The following is a 21455-nucleotide window of genomic DNA, read 5'->3' on the forward strand; positions in this document are numbered from 1 at the left end:
GACCTTCTTTTCCTGGGTTGGTTATTAAGAGATGATACATATCTACAGTTTAAGCTATCCCATTGTCTATACTCTGTCACAGTCTTTAATTGCATCAGTGGGTCTCCTATAATCCAGAATAAAATGTGCATATATGATGAATTTGCCTAAACTGCATAAGGAATTAGTTTAAAATGCTATACTCTAAAAATATAAATCCATGTCCATTTTATTCGTGTTTCTGTTTCTCTTCTGAATATGCAATCCTATTTCTAAATTGACACCCATGGAAGCTAGCTCACCAGCTGGAGTTTGACAGGTCACAGTACTTTCTGACCCTGTTTTTACTTTGTGATACATTCAGTAAAATGTGGCAAAAAAGTCTCCGTGTGAAGAACTTACTGCACACTTAAGCTTGAGTCTTACAATGGGACTCACTTGAATGAATGTAGATGTGTCTTTGGCAGAGTAGCTGTTAACATTTGCTTATCAGAGTTTATTTTTGGAATAGTGCTTTAGTTGAGACTTCTATCAGAAGAGACTTTTTGTTTGACCAAAATCAGTTCAGTAGAAACATTATGGGAGAAGGAAACACAAGACTTTTTTTGGTCAACAAACTTTTATGTTGAACTTACTTTTATTTGCTAAATTGAAATTTATGTAATAAGTGCAACAAGGTTTAAGTCAATTTTAAAAATGAACTGAGTAGTTTAGCCAAAGCCAAGAAAAGAGGACTTAAACACCTATTTGGTTGCAAAAGTATTTCATGGAGTAGTTCCAATCTATACCTCTTGTTTCTCCATAGGTTGATGGGATACTGTGCCTGACTGACATTCTTACTGATAACACCCATTCTGAAGCCACTCATGCAGAAGCAGCAGCAGTAATTGCACAGATCACATCTCCACATCTCACGTTCACTCAGCATCTCAGCAGCTTTCTAGAAAATATGGAAGAAATTGTAACAGCGCTTGTTAGTAAGTTCTTTATGCAATTTTTGAGTCTTTCCAGTTAAAATAACAGATTGAGGGTAGGATTCTTCCATTAGCAAGATTCTGTAAAAAGAATGTTTGCATTTTTTTCCTCAACAGATAGAAGAACTTGGTCATTTTTAACCCTGAAGCAGGACATTCTGCAGTTACTTAACTTTTACTCGAACGTGGACTGGAGTAAAAAATATTATGTATAGCTGTAAAAAAATAATATTCATGTGAAATTCAACCATTAAAGCCACAGAAGGAACTTAGCCAAATATCCTCCTGTTCCGTGTTAGTCTCTAAAATGGAGTTTCTAATAGTTGCCAACCTTTATGGCTGTTGTGTTTTCTAAAGTTGCTCATCACTACATCTACGTTTGTACGATACTTCAGAAGAAAAGTATAATGTAGTATAATATATAGATATTGTTACAGGAAAATAAAAGTTCCTGTCTTCCTTGCCTAGGCCTCTCATCTATGGTAAAATAATGTAAAGTTAACAGCAAGCTTTTCCTTAACCTTTTGTCAGTGAGGATACTTCATGAAAATAAGATGAAATTTCTCATGACTTTCTAGTGAGAAGAATCTGTCATTTCTAGCACCGTGCTCTATCCCTTTCAAATACTAGAGGCTTTCAGTCAGGTGTTCTCTCTCTGGCCATTCAGATTTTCTCAGAGCTTCATACTAGAAAGTCCAGTTTGGTCATTTAGTTTGATTTCCCATTATCATTATATTTTACCTGGATATTTCTCTACTGAGACCAATGATTACAGTTAAACTAGAGCACTTCAATTTTCATGATGTTGTTATTATTATTATTATTTAATGGAATAGGAAAAGAATTTAGAGCTACTGCTTGAGGATTCTGCAGTGGCTAAGAATTATCTGAGATGTGCCCAAACAATCTTGGGTATTGCTAGAGATAGTGCTGCAAAAGTCAAGGAAACACTTTTATCTCTAATGACCAGTCTGCCCAGCAATAAATACTGAAGGTTCTGCCTTGAACCTTCTCTGAATCCAGTGGGTGGAATTAACTGTGCTGTGCCTGATTCTCCTGTAGCTAGACTACTAGAGGCATCTAAACTGACTTAAGTTGTTTTTAAAGATTATCACAACGTACCACAGTCAAAGGAGAACCTGAATAGCCCACCGTAAGGGATTAGCAGGTGGAGAATTTCCCAGATTCTCAGTGCTCAAGTTCCACATGAATTTAGTAACACATACTCTTCTCAAGATATGTGAGCATTAAAAATAGACCATGTGTAACTTTGGGAGAGCTTTTTCAATAATCACACACCAGTGTCCTTGTAATATTTATAGCTCAGCAATTGAATTACTGTAATATGTTGAATTTTTAAAACATGCTGAAATCTAATTGCCAGGTGATTCGGATTTTAGTTAAAATACATGTATGCAAGGAATTAAAAGACAGCTGTGTCTTCAGCACTTCTTACTGAAGCTCGAAAATATGCAGGATGACTACAAAGGAATAAGTTTAGAGACGTGTGTGCCTTGTTCTAAACATCAGGATTTATGGCAGAATTATTCTCTTATGGTTCACCTATTGTCAGATTTCTGCTTCCTCTATTTTATTTTATTTATATGACGTTGCAGGTTGAACAACATTCAGTGGAATGTTCTCTGTAGAATGATAAACTAGGTAGATCATCTCGTTAGTTAGATGAATGCTTAGGAAACACTTGATGCCCAGGGTCATTTTTTCCATCTTTGCCTGCTTTTGGTGTCCAGAAACACAAGCATAAATAAGGTTGCCTAATGTTAATAACTTATAAAGCACCTTAAAATGTGATATACTATATTTATGCTGCAATTAAAATGATTTCTTTTTTTGTCTTGCATATTATGAACTTGGTCATAATTATTCTTGGTCGGATATTAAGATTACTAATGAAAATTGCAGATGGTTGCTTTGAAACAAACATGTTTTTGCAATGAAGGGATGACTTTTATTCATCTTATTCTCTGCATTCCTAGAACTGTGCCAAGAAGCCTCATCTGGTGAAGTTTTCCTGCTGGCTTCAGCAGCTCTTGCCAATATTACTTTCTTTGATACCATGGCTTGTGAAATGCTGCTGCAGTTAAATGCAATGAAGATTCTTCTAGCAGCATGTTCAGACAAACGCATAGTGGATACTCCATATTCCCGAGATCAGGTGAGCAGTTTCTCAGCAAGATATCATGTCTGAGCACATTTGTGCAAAAGTCAGCTGGTTTCACCTCCATGTCTGTTTTGACATACTCAAACCTAATTTGCTTTCTTGTCTTCCTTTTCTTTGGTTCTTTCTGACACATTGCTCTTTCTTTATCTGTTTATGTTGCTTATGAGAATTCAAAATGGTGGCAGCTTTAAATATAATTTTTCAAGAAAAGTTTCTAAGATACTAGGATGTGGTTTTTTCCACCATGAAGATGGCCAAACGCTGACACAGAAACAGAGATGTTGCGGAATCTCTCTTTTTAGAGGTATTCAATATTTGGCTGGACAAAGCTCTGAAATAATTAAGATATGAATAGAGAATGGGACCTAAATAAACAATTTTCAGTTCTAAGAGGAATTAGCTCCAAGAGCTGAATAAGGATCTGATCCTCAGCCCATTGATGTCGGTAGGCTTTGAATCACGTCCTAACTGCATGGTAAATGGTTTGCAAGTTCTTTTGGCAAAAGCAGCTGATATAGTTTTGTGTTTCCTTTTCACTTTGACTTTTTTTATTATTATTTTTTATTTTATTTTTTAACCTGTAAAGAGACAGATCATTAAAGGTCTGTGCTAATGCACAAGAGGAAATTCTTTTGCTCCTGTCAGGCAATGCCATGTATGTTTTGGAGAAGCACTTCTTATTTGGCATCTCAGTTATGAATTTCACCTCAGTAGAGTATCTGAGAGTTTCAGTGACTACTACTAAGGGGTGGAGAATGCTAGTCAGTTCTGTTAACCTACTTTGGTTTATGAGACATTGTGAATACAACTAAAAGCCCAGAATTCAGTCCTCAGAAGCCCATTCCCTTCCCAATTCTGGAAATGATTAATGACAGGCTTGGGATCTGCCACAAAAAAAAACCCTCCGTGTACCTCTCTACAGGAGGTCAGGCCATGAAAATCAAGGCACAAGAGACCATCAAAACTCATTATTGGAGAGCTAGAGGGTTATTACAGGTGCTTTAGCTTGTATTAAGAGCAGTTTTCTATCTGAGAAGCATTTATGAAAAAATGAAGTAAGCTGTAATTACCATACTTTGGTACAAACAAGGACCTCAGCCTTAGACTTGGTTGTTTATTATTGCATGATTATGTTTATTATGCATGTTTAATATGCATTTTTATTATTTTTATTTATTTATTTATTATTATTTATTTATTTATTATTATTATTTATTTATTTATTATTATTTATTTATTATATTTATTATTTTTATTTATTATTATTATGTTTAATATGCATTTATTATGTTTATTATGCATTAACATATTCATTATATGAATATGTTTATTATGCATGATTCTTCATTATTTTTTTTTTTGTTATCCCTTCTCTACTCTCATAATTTTGATTTCCTTATTTATTTACATTCTCATCTTAGTTCTGCTGTGAGTTTGCAATTTGCTCTGTGAGTAGCATAACAAGCCTTTTCTTTGCACGAGGAAGGCAGAATTTAAGAGAAACATTTATGACTTTGTTAGGTAACAGACTAGTTAGAGGCCTTCTGCAGCTTTGCAGGTTGCAGGACATCTCATTAGCTAGAATAACAGAAGACTTCAGAATGGCTTCACTCCAAGAATTAAAATTTTATCCCCAGTAACACCTTGCATTCCTTCCTAGAATGAAAAGCCAGGTCAGGAAGGTGTGATGGATTCTGTGATATGCCACAGTAAGTTTCTGAGCTGTCTCCTAGCTTTTGAGCTGTTATTTCTGCAGCAATGGGACTGTGAAATGCTACCTGTGTGTCACTCTGTTACTGAGCACCGGTGGCTCAGGTGGAACTTAAGTGCTGCTCGTCTTGACTTTAAGAGCTGTCAGAGTTGCTAGTCAAGCAATTTTGATAAGGCAACAGCCTTAAGAGAATTCTTCCTTTTAAGTCCTGAACAAGTATATATTTGAGTAGATTATTCACCTTTCAAAAGCGTACTTGTTTTAGTGGTATATTAAAGGGCAAGTTCTGCCAATTATCATACTTCTATGGAATATTTTGCATTTTAATTTGCTGCATGCCTAGTTGTTGCAAAGGGGATAACATAGCCTTAGCTAGAGGGAAAAACAAAACAAAACAAAACAAAAAACAAACAAAAACAAACAAACAAACAAAAAACAACAACAACACAGCACTACTTTAGTTTTGTTACACATTTTTAATTTAGTAACACATTCTGTAGTGAACCAACCAATGTTTCCAAATACATTACTCCTTTGGCATTCCTGTTGATTTAAGAAAATTTTAATTTGCTAAAATAGAATGAAGCATGCTCATTGTAAGCCAAAATTGGAGAAAGATGGTTGATATGCAAGAAAGGAAAAGTGAGTCTTGTTTCCATCTGTGCAATTTTATATCATCTTAAAGTTGCAATATGCCCTTCCATACAGCCTTTGTAAGGACAGCTAGCACTGATTAGTTATCACCCTCCATGATGGTATAAATAGATAACATCCTGCTCAGGAGCTGGATGTCAGATGAATTCTTTGTTGACTGCAGAAAGTATTTTCCTGCTTAGGCTCCTCCAACAGTAATTTGTCTTTTGACTTCTGAAAAGCTTTTGTGCACAAATAATGACAAACTTTTCTTATCTTCACTATCTGAAAACTGATTGACTTCCTCTTTCACTTCCCAGACAGTGTTAGATTAGATCAGGTAAGAAAACAAGAACTGAGGGCTGGCCTTGATAAAGAAGATAATCATTGTCAATTTTATAGCAGTTCGTGTTGCTTCTGTAACAGGCAGTGTTGCATCAGGATTGCTTAGTTTTATAACAAAATACTTTGTATGGGAGTTGACAGATAGAGCTCTGATTTCCAGATCAATTTAGCCTCTAGTTTTGGGTCAAAATAGATATGAATCTGCCACTTGTTCTTTGCTTACTGCAGCTACCTTTTTGTTTGCTTTTTTTTTTTTTTTTTTTTTTTTTTTTTTCTGTTCCTCCTGGATAATGGAAAACTTTTACTTGAAAGGTACATATTCTTTCAGAAGGCTTCATACCTAAATTCATGCAGTATTATACCTGTCTAATATATACAGTCAGATGTCTTAATGGAGATAAAGCATTGTCAGGAGAAGGGTTTTAACCAAAACTCTTGTCATTCTGTGCCTCCTTTATTCTAACAATCATCTTAGACTCTACGTAGAAAAATATGAAATGTATATTTGTGCATAGTATATTTATGTATATTTTTTTTTTCTCTGCATTCCCACTTGTCTCTTCAGTGTTACTAGCGTTCTCACCTTACCTGTGAAGTTGTGAAGGTAAAGTCTAACAGCTTCTGATCTTCTGTTATTCAGGCAGACAAAGAATTAATGTGGAGTGAACACATCAGTTTTAAAGTGGTTATTTCTAGGCCTAAAATAAGTGACTTTTTTTTTTTTTTTCAAAAAAGTTTTAGGTGGAGAAAGGCTTTTAAACTGGAAGGAGAAAATGGATTTTTTTTTTTTTTTTTTTTTTTTTTTTCCCCTGCTGAATGCTTTCTGGTTTTCCTGGTCTTTGAGGGATGTTGCAGGCTCTGAAGCTATCTTCTCTCTGTTAAGATTTGAAGCCCTTAATATTATTCTTCTAGGTTCCAGATACTTTTCTCTGATCCCTGATTTTTTCAGGGCATTTATTTCCTTTTGTTGCCTTTTTCCCCCCTTTTTTCATCTCACATGGAAGCTTGCAGGGTCAAAAAGAGAGGAGAGAGAGATGTTACTATAAGATCAAGAAGTCCAGATTTTTAAATGTCGCCTAGGTTCCAGTAGAAGAATTTTTTTAACAGAAAAATATTAACAGGACCTTTAGACTTTTGAAAGTCCCTGCCTGAATAACAGTAGCTCACAGCACTACTTCTCAACCAGAGTTTCTTGAATACTGGGGAACTTATTACTCCTTGCCAACTGTTTTTTGTTTCTGCTTGTTAAGACTGGAACTTCTGACTCCATTTTTTTTTTTTTTTAATTGCTGTCCAGATTTTCCCATATGTTTGAAAGGCAGCATGGACTAACAAGAACATGGGTTAAGAATGGAGCTTGAACCATGCAGTCCATGTTAGGTGCCCACCTTCCTTACATCTGACAGAAGTAGGAGACAAAATTATTGCTGGTCACAGAGGAAGGCAGTTGATGAAGAGTCCTCCTCACTTACGCTTTTGAAATTGTAGGAGCAAAAAGAGGTTGGAAGGGGAGCTCCCTCTCCCTGTTGGATCAGGAGAGGAATATCCCTTCCACCACTGACCCATCAGCTGGTCTTACCCAGAGAATAAATGCATGAGATACCCTGGGACTGAGTGACCTACAGCATGTTACACAAGCAGCCAGTGACAGGGTTAGGAGCAAAGGTTGGTGATCTGCCTTTATCAGGTTTGTCCATGAACTGTGGTTGGCAAACTATATACTAAGATTGTGCAATCCTTTCTAGTATTTACTTGCTAGACCACATTGAGAAAACATGTTTTCAATGAATATAGCTTGAAACATAGGTGATATGTTACAAAATAAATATGTTACATGCCTTTCCCTGAACTTTAACCATGACATTATATCACTGATATCCTGGTTAATTTTCTATGTGAGACTTTAATTGCTTTCCTCTTGTCTGGCCCTCCCCCATCCCCCACCCCCCCCTTTTTAACTGGTTCTGTCTTTGCACATACAGTAATTTTAAGTATATAAAAATAAGTGTGTGTATTGACTGTTTTTATGTGGTCAATGTTGTGGATTGTTACACTTCAGGGGTCCAGCACTAAATCTTTTAAATCTTTTTGAGATAAAATGCCTGATTAGTTATAATTCTGCCTTTTGGATTTAGTCTTGATGCAGTATAAGGCAACATGCATCATTATGGAAAAGAAGGGGAACAGCTGGAAGAGTAAAATCCTAAAATTGTCATGTCAGCTGAAGAACTCTTTGCTATTCTTTCCTCACTTAGTGTGCCTAGGGCTTTATTCCTAGGACCAATTCCTAATATTGTCCCTGCTCAGATTTTGGAGTACTAATTTAACTTCTCAGCATTTCTGTTTAATCATCTGTAAAGTTGGGCAGACAGTACACTTGCTCAGTGTAAAGCCTCTCTGGAGGAAACATGCTATGTCAGCACGATTCATTGCAGTTTTTATTTTCTGTCCTTGCCTGCCAGGTTCACTGTACAATTAGACTGGTGCTATTTACTGCAAAAACTATAAAGAGGACTGCAGCAAGCTGTACTGATCATAGAGCTACGAGTCAGAGATGGTTGTGTGCATTTTGCTGCTTTTGTCTTGTATTCATCACAAAATGAGACAGTAGACTTCAAACAGCCTCTGACTCCTGCCATATGACCTGGTCTGTGGTACGTGCCCATTCACCATGTGACCAAAATGCAGGATGCATTTCCAGTGTGCTTCTTTAAAACAAAATACGTGAGAATATGTTTATTCTGCCTACTTAGCTTTTTTTAGTCAGCGGTATGAAGTAAAGTAAATAAAAATCTAGTAAAGACAGCCTTTATGCCAAAGGGGAAGATTCCTTTAGTTTTAGCCTCTGATGCTCTACCTTAGCGTTCCGAGACTATGGTTCCCTGACACAGTCTCAGAGTAGACCTGAACTTTGCCAGCAGACGTTGTCTCTAACTGTTATTTTTATTTTATGGGGATGTTTGCTTCTTCCAATCAGGTGGCAGAAAGACCCTGTTTGTCTAAGTGTTTTGTCCCCTATTTTATCCAGGAAGAAAGACGAATTTTAATCCACAGACAAGGCTATATCTTGGCTATATCATACCTATATTCCCAGAGAAATTTCCTACAGACTATCAAAGTTTTTCCTTCAGTAGTATCCCAAAAGGTTAACTAGGCTTTATGTAATGACTGTAAGTTGTCCCATGCTGCATATACTCTTTTGCTGTCTCTTCATGGGCAAATATTGAATCAGAAATACTGTTTTAATTTACATTCAGAAACAAAGACTGTCTTGCTTCTGATTCGTTGTCAGATGCACCTTTCTTCCTGAAGATAGGTATCTGTAACTTTGCTGACACGATCTGATTTATTCTTGTATCATTAATTCAAATGAATTACCAAGTACACATATAATATGTAGCAAAAATTAATTAGCAACGAATGGATCAGCCTTAAAGGCATAATTAACTAAGAGGATTAGCAATTCTATATTAATCTATTTTGCTACTTTTTTAAAGGATTTGGTAATTCTCATTTTGATCTTGTGTCTTTTGGTTTATGTTGGGATTCTTACTGAACAGTGTGCTTTTAGTATCACTAATGGTGATAATCACACCTTCCACCTTTCCAGATATCCATTCTTGCCCTAAATGAGGTAAGTAAACCTCAAATGTGGAAGATATTGGCCCTTTAACAGCCTGAAATGTGTGCTTTCATCTTCCAAATCCTACTGCATTTTTCTTCCTGAATAGCTGGCTTCACACTAATAAGAAACATTTGAAGATCATCTTAAATCTCCTGTTCATGGTAGGTTATCTCAAGCAGTAAAGAAGCCTTATGTTTCTTTGTGGTTTTTAGGTTCAAAAATCTTTATTACCTAAAGCATTTGAGATTTATGTTCTCAGTGTATCTGAGTTTATAACAAAGCATTTTTGAGTTCGTTTTCACTTCCGCAAGAAATGACCAGTATCTTTCTTTATTGGTTAGTGAACAGTAGTCACAATTACTTGTTTAGAAAGACAAGTGTTGTATGATGTTAGTCGTTACATTATTTAAGCAGGAGAATCTCCAAGCTGACTTGAATGGAGGTTTGAGAGGTTTTGAAAAACACTATTTTACAGGTTCTTAACCATAGTTTCTCAAATTTCTCCCACTCTTGATCTGTAAGTCCTAAAGCTCAGTGCAACCTCAATGGCAGAAATGAAAAGGGAGGTTCACTGTTCATAAACTCAGTGTGTGGAAGGAAACCATGTGGAACTAAAAACGCTTTTCAAATGATAAAAATAGATTTTCTTTATTGGAGTAACCAATGACATTAACACTGCCAATTATAATAATGGATAACACTGTCACTGCAGAGGGGTGTGCCTGCGTTTATTACCTGCTTACTTATTCTGCTTATAGAAATAGTGAATTTTAGTCAGGTTTTTAATTTCCAGGGCAACTGTGAGGCTGACTGACTTTTGAAAGTCTGAAATCTCCATTATTTTTAAGTGTATTTATTTATTAAATAGAGAACACTTCCATGGATCTAGATGGGAGCCCCCTTGCTAAATTCAAAAATAACAAAAACGTCTATAATTATTTCACTAGCATATGGTTTAAAGGTGAATTTTCAATGCTCTTAATTTTAGGTATAGTTTTTAAATTCTGAAAATGAGCTCATTATTCTCAGTTTAACCTTGTGAAAAATCATGCTAATCCTAATGGGAGTAGGTGCATTTTAAGATTTTGATAATTTGGTGCCTCTTCTCGACGAGCTAAAATAGAAACATTTCTGACAATTCTCTGCCTAGCATTTTGTGTTTCACTTCTCACTGTGACATGCTTTAGGTGGGCAGTGCATAGCACATATTAACAGCTGGGTGGTGAATACAGGGATAAACCTCAGAGGCCTGTTCTACTGGTTGTTTTTAGTAGTGCATATCATGTAACACTGACTGGAATTATTCAGCATTCATGTTGTGGTACATGACAATTAGGCAATTTATTACTAAGAAAAATTAAGAACTGAAGGGCTCACACAGTGCAATTTACCATAAAGATTAAGAGGTAACTTGCTAGACACTGAACTCAGGTAAATAAGCTAAGCTCTTGATGTGACAAAGAAAGAATGAAAAAGAGCCATGAAACCAAACCAAACCAAAAAAAGAACAAGAAGAAACAAATACTAAAATTAAAACTAAGCAATTACAACCAATACAGGGGGAAAAATATTAAGGGAAATGGCAGGTTCTGCATTTTCTATATCATCATATCAAGACAAAGTCTTGCTTAAAAATGATACTGAGTTAAATATATCTTACACAGATAAGTAGTCTCATAAATGAAAGAAAGATCCTGTGAACACAGGAAGTCAGCTTGGGTGTTGTAACGCTCCTTTGTAGACAAATCTGTTTTTCTGCTTGTATCCTGAGTATTCCTTTGTAAAAGTTATGTATTTTGCTTTACAGAGAAGCAAGCTCTCCAGTGGAAATCAATTAGAGTTTTAAAAACTTCCGGAAGTTTAGATGAACATAAATCTGGATGTAGACTACTACTTATTTTGCTCTGCATGGGATCTGTGTATCTGAATTCACTCTCTCAACATGCAACAATATATTTTTACTTTTCAGCTCCTCCAAAACTGTCCTCAGTGTTTTCTTTACCTTATAATATAGCATAGAGTGAAAGAAAGACAGACCAGTGGTTTCAGGCACAGTATAACAGACATAGTTTTAAACTAGTGACAAAGTGGAAAGATCTGAATTGTATGGTCAGTCATTTTACCTTCTCCAAGCAGCATCAGAAAAATGTCTATCTTTCCATATGGGAATATTCTTAAATAGTTTAGCAACAAGTGAATTTTTCGGCAAGAGTTTCTCCTTCTCCTCCTATACTTAATGTTGTCATGTTGATGGCACATCTAACCACAGAACAAGGCTTATGGATTTTTATTTCTTTTATTAACTTATTTTTTACAATTCTTTTCCTATGCACCCCATGAATTGGAAGGCTGAATTCTGCATCATTCCTTAGTGCATCCAATAGAGATCTAGACTCTGAGACCCCTGACTCTGCAACTAGCATCTGCCCATGGTTTTAGGGCTACCAGTTCTGCAGAGAAAGCTGCAGTCACCGGGGTTATCAAAACTCTTCCTGCCATTAGAGAAAAACCTCAAATTTTTGATCAGTCTGGACAACAGAGACCAGAATACGGACTTAGCTTGGGCTAGTCTATTGGAGAGATCTGCAATATTAGTACAGATAACAGAGATGCAAGGATCAGGACCTAGCTCCAGGACATATCATCCATATTGACAATAGATTATGAGATCAAGTATTACATTAAAAACAATCCACATATGATGAAGCAATATTGTTTGTTTGTTTTCTGGAAAAAAATAACTTACAGACTTCATATTTCAGTATATTGCTAGGGTTAGTGTAATTTGCAGGCTTCAGAATACAGTTTCTCCCTGGTGTCATCGCAACAACAGATGATCAGAGGTTGTGTGTGCTGTTGTCAAGGACAACCTCTTTTTTGTACTTTAAGCTGCCTAGAAGGTCATTGCGTGGCTTAGGAATCCGGAGAAATTCCAAGAATCCTAAACCAGCACAGGTACCAGTCATTTATAATCTTGGAGAGTAGTCTTGTTCAAGATATTTCTTTAAAAAATAATTAAATTGATATAGAATATTGCAGTGGAATACTAGAGTTCCCATGTTAAATATTTTCATTTTATTTTAATTCTTAAATAATTAAAAATTCTTTCTAAATTCTTTCACTTCTTTCACTGTCAACATTTTTTTTTTTTTTTTCTAGTAATTTTCGTCCATTTTCCCCATGGCAATAACTTTTATCTTTGTATGCTCCATGTTTTACAATAACATCTGAACTGGTTTAACAGTTCATCAGGGCTTCACAGGTTTGTTTGTTTGTTTGTTTGCTTGAGACACTTGCCTAAGGGTTTTTGGAATTTGGGGACAGATAATGGGAAAAGAAAGGCTTAGATAGAGACTGCAGCATGAGCCTAAGCATCATTAGACAAAAAGAATCTACACTGGGAGAGATGCCGCTGGAAAAGTTCTGTTTATGGTTTGCAATCAGCTCTAAATCCAAAGGAAATCTTGCTTCATTAATACCAGTGCTCAAAGAAGTGTTGCTCTTCAAAGCAAAATGAGTCTACATACAAGTTTGTTTTCCCCTAGAGAGTTCATCAAGGAATTAAACTTCCTTGAACTCTGGTCTCTATTACAGAGGAAATTTTCATGTAAGCTGCATATATAGTGAATTCTAAAATAGGCAAATATAGGAGAAATAAAATTTTAAGTTAGCTCTATTCAGCTTGCCTCTTATGTGTTTATGTTATGCTATTTCATGTTTACCTTGTTTATGTCATAGGAAAATGTGACATTTTGGGAAAAGAAAATCTATCCATATGAAGTATGTTAATCTATAGTTTAACTGCCTTTAGAATCCTAAGGTGTTAAAAAGCAATTTAGGTAAAACCTGGATGTTATTGATAAGAAAGGTCTTACCTTTACCTTTCTGGACAAGGCTACATAAAAAACCTTTAGACTAGTTCATAAATACATTGAAAAATAAAGGGGCCATGTAATCAACACAAAGGAGTCTGAAGTATAAATGTAACCATCACTCAAGTAATTTTTGGTGTCAAAAGATATACACAAAATATTTTTACATATGAAAATACTTATTAGACAAAATAACTTGAAGCGGTGGAATAATTGGCACATATTCAAATTGTGGTTAATTGAATTCTTCATCTGTGGCTTAGAGAGCCACATGAGGTACATATTCTGCATAGAGGAAGTAATTTTCATTAACAGGATATAATTTAGAATGAGAAAACATATACACTCTGCCTGAAACAGTGTTAATAATTAATATGGAATAAATACATAGACATAGACTGAGTTACCATATTTCTACCTGTCACTCTTTAGAGTTTCAGCAACTCATTTGCATCCTAAGTACATATATTTATTCAGAGAGATGACACTGTAACACTGACTTCGAAAGTGGAAGACCTTTATGTCACATCATTGAAAATGAGTCATACTTGTTATTAAAATGGCAAAGTGAGATCAGAACTGTGATTTGATCTACTTACATCTGTCTAAGAAGTTTGCTTGTTTGTGAGCAAGTGCTATACAGTTAAGTCGTAACCAGTTCTCAAATTGATCATTATTTTTGAGGCTGATCAGTATTTCTCAACTAGAAAATAGTAACATTTTAAGGAAAAATATTATTTCTGCTTTGTGTTATAATGATATGTCACATTTATTATTTGGTCTCTCACATGTGCTGTTAGTAATGAGATGTATTCGCATGTAGGAAGTGATTTATTTGAAGACTAAAGTATAAAAGACTATTGTGCAGGATTTATGAAAGAAACTATACAATATCAGTGAAGGGAACGACTGCAAGCCAACAGGTCTAAATGATCCAGGCTCTGTCAGTGGCTGCTGTATCACTTAAAGCAAGCTGTATTGCACCTAATCTTGAAAACAGTTAATACCATTTTGGATAAGAAATTCCATAAATTGTGATTTCACAATGTGCTTCTCTTGGTGCAAAACCTAATTTTGATCTTAGCTCAGGAAACATGTAAACAGACTCTGAGGACCAGCTCTGTCTGGGACAGTGCTCTAATGCACATAATCTCTGTGCATGTTAATAAGATTTTAAGACTGAAAAATATTCCTTAAATAATCATGTGAATTATGGCTGAAATCTTCAGATCTTTTGTGAGTGTTCCTCAAAGTTTAAGCCAAACCCTGAAGTAGAAAGGTAGCAGTAATGTACCGGTACTGAACGTATGGTATGTGCTAGTCCTTAACCTGTCCTGTGAGCATTGTCTGTGCTGGAATGGGACTGCAGGGCTGGCTCCTGAGTACGGGCAGCTCTTGGCTGAATTCTTTGTAGAACTCCTATTTTTATTTTTTTTATAAATGCTTATCTTCTTCTGATTTGACCACTGAAACAATTTTTCTGCTGCATAGAATGCTCTAACATACTTCTCTGCATCTCTGCATGAGTATAGGAGTGTGAGAAAACGAAACATTATTTTTCTTGTTGTCTTGTTGTCAGCCTTACGTAAGAGACCCCTGAGAAACCAGAGGTGGGAATAGCCTGTTCTCCTACAAGAACGCTTTTAATTTTTATTTTTTATTTATTTATTTATTTTTTTCCATATTCCTGCCATACTAATTTTATAAATCACAATGCTATTTAGTTAGTATTTGTGAATGTAACACCATACTTAGTGTTTCCTTCTCTTTTTAAAAACAGGTGGTAACAATAATGGCAAACATGTCTGTCTTGGACCAATGTGCTTCAGAAATCATTCAAGGAAATGGTATGTATTTTGGCTGAATTACATTTTATGTGTGTTTGTGGAGAATGTTTGAAAGGAAAGGATTATTTACAAGGTAAAGGAGAAAGACTTCACTAATAATAGTTCACTTTGAATCTTGTCTCTGTTGGATGTTGCATATTGCTGCAGGGTGCAGAATGAGTCCTTGGGAGAGTTCTGTGTAACTGAAATAATTTACCACTGGTTTAGAAGACTTTGCATGTAAGGCCACATTGCTGATTCTGCATGTATGTGCATGCTGTTTATTTGTAGATGCACAACGCAAGGTAGTATGGAAGTGTTTCAACATTTTTATTCTTATAATTACACTGTGTAAGGTATCAATTCTTACACATTGGAAGATATCATCTGATACAGAGCCATGTATAGTTTCTGTTCCTTTGTTCACAGGTATTCAGAGGTACAAATGTATTGGTTTTATTACTGAACAGCAGTTGCCCCCCACCCCCCAGTCCTTTAAATATCATACTAGGAGAGATTCATGATATTGAAAAGAACTAGGTGTTATGGACCCACCAGAAGTCTGACCAGTTAGGTTAATAATTCTGTGGAAGACATATCTGCCTTATTAATACACTTACCAACAAATTCATGGCCAAGCAATATTGTAAGCTTTTTTCTTCACCCCTGTCAGTGGGAGACATTCAATTATTGTGAAGCTTCACATATATTACCTTTTCTATTCTAGGCATATCCCTTCCGTAGTCTTTTAATTAATGTTTGTGTAGGAGTGGTTTTGAATTTGGATCTATTTGAATCTTGTGAAGATGGGTTTCAGCATCCATATAGAAGTGGGTCTTGAAATAGTCAATGTTATGTAATATTGGATTTAGTTCTTTATTATTTCCATATTTCAATGGAAAATTTGAGTTCTGCGCATACAAGTACAACTGGTAAGGATTATTTGATAGATGGAATCCATGTGTGCACAGAGGTAGTGTGCATCTGATGTCCTTGCTAAGGTGTATTTATGTGTGAAAATGTATTGCTGTTTGAGACTAAATGAAAATGTGGAGGTTGAATATATTTTGTTTCCAAAGCACTTCCATCACAGATGTGTGCAATTGTACAAATTACATGACCTCCCTGTCCCATGTAGAAAATAATGCAGTAAGGGGGAGAAGACAGGTAAGTTAGCATGTAGGTTTCTTACACAATGTCTTTGTTCCATGGGAGTGGAGGGCCAGTCCTGGAGAGGGGTCATTTGGGTCCATATGCTGTTTTCTGTCATGCTCTCCGTGTTCCTAGAGGTTGGGTGGGTGCTCCTGGACTTCTTGGTGCAGGTGCATGAGGTTTCCCTCCCTGGAGTCTTTCCCAGAAACTCTTGATAAGACCCTGACTTCCTCAGGTCTGTAGGTATTTGTAATTATCAGATTGGGTAGAAAACACCCCGTTGGTGATTTCTGTTCAAGTTATATTTTTTTCTGACTTTCTGTTGTTAGCACCCAGAATCCAGATAATGTCCTGGAAAATTTTGCACTCCTTTTTAATTAACAAGTTGATCATGTAGTTTGAGGATCTATTTCCTTGAGCACAACATGAACTGCTTTGTTGACAGCTGTTTGATCATGTTCCCACAAGTGCAGAAAGATCATAAAAAGACAGCCAAGCATGCTGTGCTTTGTAGGACCAGGACATTGCTGTTAACGTGTGCAAATAACTGTGGAACTATTTGGGCAAGTTGTTGAATATTCATCACAGATTGCATTGGATCTGTGTGCACTCACACCACTGGTGAGCTGTAAGCATGACTTGGACCAAAATAAAAAAGAAGTATACAGTGCCAAAGAACCTGTTCTTCCCAAAAGAAAACAGAGGTGTTCTGTTCCATCCTCCCTCAGTGAAACATTTAATTAATGGAAGTATGTATGAGATAAAGCAAAGTTTGCGTATACACTTCATGCAAGTCCACACAGAAGCATTTGCCCCCAGGCTTTCTAGAAGGGTTGGCACTCTTCTTGTGTATAAAAGCTTCTGTGTCTGACTAACACTATAATAATTAGATGCTGGTCAGAAGCCAGGTTTACGTATGTGCTACTGAGAGCGGTCTTCAAATCTTAGAGTCTCGATGGGTTTTCTTCCCAATTTTGATTATTTTTTTTTTTGGAAGGCAATTGATTATTATCTAGCTGCGTCATTCTGGTGCTAATTCGCTTAATTGTTTATGCAAATGTTCCAACTGTTAAAATCCTCAGATGCTACCTAAAGTAATCTGAATGCCTAATGGCATATGGAGTTTAATAGCACATAATTGTCCTTACATTTAAAATAATTTAGAAAATATAAATCAGTGCAGTCTCATCTGGTCTTGTCCTACTGCAATAAGAATGTCAATTCCTACAGGCAACCATAAATTGATTAAAAAAAATATGATATGGGTGACTGGGTGACATTGTCTCCTCTGAAATGAAGAATAGTCATAGTAAACTTCAAGAAGCAGAACTTCATCGTTTCCCTCATCAGGGGGTTTTTAGAATGCAGATTACTTTAAATAGTTTGAGACAGAAGCTTTTAAAGATTTGCTTAAAAATACGTGAACTGTAAAAAAACAAACAAACAAACAACAACAACAAAAAAACCACAAAGCTTTTATTTCCCTTTAATTCAAACATCACATAGAAACCTGAAATATGTTCTTACTGCTTTTTAGGTTAATGATTACCTTTAGGTTAGTTTAGAAGCAAATAAAGAAATCATTTTGTTTCACAAATATTTTTTATAGACAGAGTAAAATAGTAACTATTCTGTAGCTTCTTAGTGAAAACAAACTTCACACAGATTAGATGTGCCTAAATACTGATGGCAAAGCTGGAGCCCACAGTTATGCATTCTTCATGTACTATTCAGGCAGTAATTCTATTTACCTAACTTGCTTTTTCTCTTTACTTTTTTGGATTTATTTTATTTTTTTATATTTGAAAGAGGCTAACAATGGCTCTTACATCCTTCTAGGTATTCAACTTTTAATGGAAATGCTCTTTGAAAAGTCATCTTCAGGAAATACAGCAGAAGTTGCTGCTTGTGAGCGAGTCCAACAGAAATCTGCGGTTACACTGGCACGACTCAGCCGAGATCCTGAAGTGGCAGATGCAGCTGTAAAACTCAGCTGTAAGGATGTCTCACTAGCTTAATGAGACTGAAAACGAGGGAAGAACTGTCAAAGAGGAGCTCTTTTTATTTTTTAGCCTCACTTGGTACAGTTTGTGGAATAGGCTCCCTATAAAATCTGTTCAGAGGGTTAGGAGGTTCTTCTAAATGAACCTCTGGTTCATTTCCTAAAGGAGCCTGAGATGCAGCTTCCACTCAATGCATAGGTGTATCAGACTGTGACAACTAACCATGCTACCTCCCGCATTCCTTTACTTAAACCATTGATGGATACTTGTGCAGTATCCATCAATGAACAGAAAACTTGCACCCAAGCAGGTTCAGATGTGCTGAATCTACTGGGAGGCAACATGTTCTTTGGGCCAGAGTTTTTTAAAGGCATGTGGGAGGATAGATGGGGAAGGAATGGAATAATGATTTTAATTCTGAAAGAGCAACAGAGGTTAAAAACAATGCATATCTTTGTTTACAATTTACAAGTATTAATTGTGAAGTGCTAGCTCCATGGAAAGTCTCTTAAGTATTTGTACATCATCTTGGCATTAGAGGTAATATTTGGTAAGGAATGTAAATGTTATACTTTTTGTTAAAGTCCTTTTATCCTTTTATCTCAGATAACTAGTTTGTGTTTCTGAATAGTTTATCTCAATATTCTTTTGTGCATGCAGGTATTCCTCGCCTAATTAAACTTTGCCGATCACCAACTGAAAGAAATAACAGTGATTCTGTTTTAGTGGCATGTCTGGTAGGTACCTTTTTATTGTGCTTATCCTGAAAAATGCATAAAATCCAGCGCTTTAGACTTCAAAATGCATAAGTATTGCAAAAATGTTTTAAATTCATGCCAGGGCCTCCTGCTTTTCCCCTTAAGTATAATCCTGTACAGTCTCAGTTATTCTTCCTCTAATTGAAGTTTTAGGCGAACATGTGAAAAACATCTTCAACTCCATATTGTTGAGCACTCAACTTTGTAATTTAAAGCTTCAATAATTGTTAAATTCCATTCTCTGATGATGTTATCTTTGCCGAAATGAGCCTTGAATCACAGAGGTAGTAGCCCTTTCTGTGTGTGCGTGCACACATACAGATGTATATGTATGCAAATAAATAAATAAAATATCCAAAGAGAGTAATGGAGATTTGCTTTCACTACAGTCTATTTTTTTTTTTCCTATTTGAGTCTCTAAGACAACATAGAGCTTAGCCAAGGAGTGGCCAATGGAAGGTTAACACTGTCTCTGCTTAGGAGAAGAATCCTAGTTGCTGGCCCTATACTGTGTAGACTACGAGCCCCAGCCCACTGCTGGAGTTGAGTAATTTCATGTAGTATACTGCAAGAGGAAAGTGCTCTGGGGACATGGGTGAAGAATATTGCTTGACATTGTTTTATTTATTTATTTACTTATTTATTATAATAATGTTATTGTAGTGCCAAAGTAAATATTGGTGTTAATCAAAGCTATAATGACCTACCTTGCTTTGTATGTGTATAGGAGAAGTTTTTGTTCATTTAAGCAGGACTCATTCATGATGAAGAGGGTTTGAAAGTGATCGTAAGAAATACTGTGGTTATTCTGCATGTGTGCTGAAAAGACAGGTTTATCTTGTATGGCTTGAGCAGAGGCCACAGAGTGATGGCAGCAAACAAGACTGACTTTTCTGTTGCCCTGTCTCACTGAGTTAGTGCTGCACATTCCCTGAATTCATATCTATTGATTGAGATGTTACCTGCCTGTCCATCTCAGCATTTCTCTGGATAGTTTAGCAACTGCACAATGGCACTTTTCTGAAAAACATGGCAAAAATGTTGTGCTTGAGACAAATATACTGCCTTAGGCTCATATATATCATCACTGAGGTCCAAATGCTTGTACTTTTTAGTGTTTTTGGCTTAGTTGTTTACTTTTTGTGTACTTTGAAGCAGGTGATTTACTCTTCTGTTAATGTAGCATTGATAAACAGTGAAAGGATTGCTGATCACAACTATCTGACCTTACTAGTTTGAAGACAGTTTTTATTCTTGAAGAAAACTAGCTTGCTTTTCATTTGCATCTGTAGCGTTAGGTTGCTAGAAGGTATGTAGCTGTAACTTATTCTGTTGAGAAAAATAAGTAATGTCTTAGAAAGGGAGAGGTTAAACACAACAGTATTATCAAAGTAATTTGTATTATGCAGTTTCATAATCCTAACAACTGGCAGTTTTACTTGTTTCCAAACGGATCCCAAATGCCTTCTTTATACTATACTTCTGTCTAAAAGATCTGTTTATAGGCATTGCATAAAACTCCAATGGCAGACACTTTCTGAGTCAGACAGAAATTAAGACAAAAGCTGAGAATAGAATTGAGATACAGAAGGAGTGACGGACATGCAGCAAATCAGAGATACATTTACAATAGAAGTGCTCTAGCTGTTGCCCATGTGTTCTTTCCTTTAATGCCAACCTGTTCTTGCTGCTCGTGTCTGAGAGTAATGTGCTTAGAAAGAATTGTCATTTAATAGCTGATTTTGAGCGGAGGTTCATCTGACCGATGAAGACACTAGTGAGAGATTTGGTGAAATTGTGAGAGTTTGGTGAAAGCGTCCGTAAACCTGAGTTGTTTAGTTTTTAGTCCTGGCTATTATTTGAAATTCGTTCCAATGAGTTCCTGCAATGCAGACTTTGTCAAAGCTTAACAATATTCCTTTTTTTTTTTTTTTTTTTCTGTAGGCAGCCTTACGAAGACTAGCAGTTATGAGTCCTGATGGACTTGAAGATTCAGATTTTCAGCAGCTAGTAAAGCCCAGACTTGTGGATTCCTTTCTGTTATGCACAAATATGGAAGAGAGCTTTGTATAAATGTGAGCCAAAAACCTGAAAGCAAGTTATCCTTTGAAAAACAATAAAAATAACACACATACAATAAGATAATACATATTCAATTGTATTTAGTTTTAGTCCTCTTGTTATTTATGACTTATTTATTTTAAAACCATGAATATGTGGTTCATGCAAATTTATTTCAGTGGCTTGCAGAGGTAATATTTCTCAAATTTTCTTGATGTACCGAGACATGTCAAGAGAGTATCATTGCAATCTAACAAAATGTTGTTGTCATGTTTAGTAGAATTGAATTGAGATAACAAAGCCAAGGATTTGGTGCTAATTTTTTTAAATGTTT

At 35.8% G+C, this 21455-nt stretch overlaps 1 protein-coding gene across 1 annotated transcript in view; it reads left to right on the forward strand.

The window, feature by feature from the left end:
• Positions 1 to 21133, forward strand: part of INSC (INSC spindle orientation adaptor protein) — a gene marked incomplete at both ends in the record, with an annotated part of 118381 nt that extends 97248 nt beyond the window's left edge. Inside the window, 6 exons of the mRNA XM_084288381.1 lie at positions 785 to 956; positions 2951 to 3129; positions 15102 to 15168; positions 18139 to 18294; positions 18963 to 19039; positions 21005 to 21133. Of these exons, the coding sequence (XP_084144507.1) occupies positions 785 to 956; positions 2951 to 3129; positions 15102 to 15168; positions 18139 to 18294; positions 18963 to 19039; positions 21005 to 21133 (780 nt within the window). The remainder of the gene's footprint in view (positions 1 to 784; positions 957 to 2950; positions 3130 to 15101; positions 15169 to 18138; positions 18295 to 18962; positions 19040 to 21004) is intronic.
• Positions 21134 to 21455: the final 322 nt, after the last annotated feature.

This window comes from Netta rufina, assembly GCF_964035555.1.
Source record: "Netta rufina genome assembly, chromosome: 5".
NCBI lineage: Eukaryota > Metazoa > Chordata > Aves > Anseriformes > Anatidae > Netta > Netta rufina.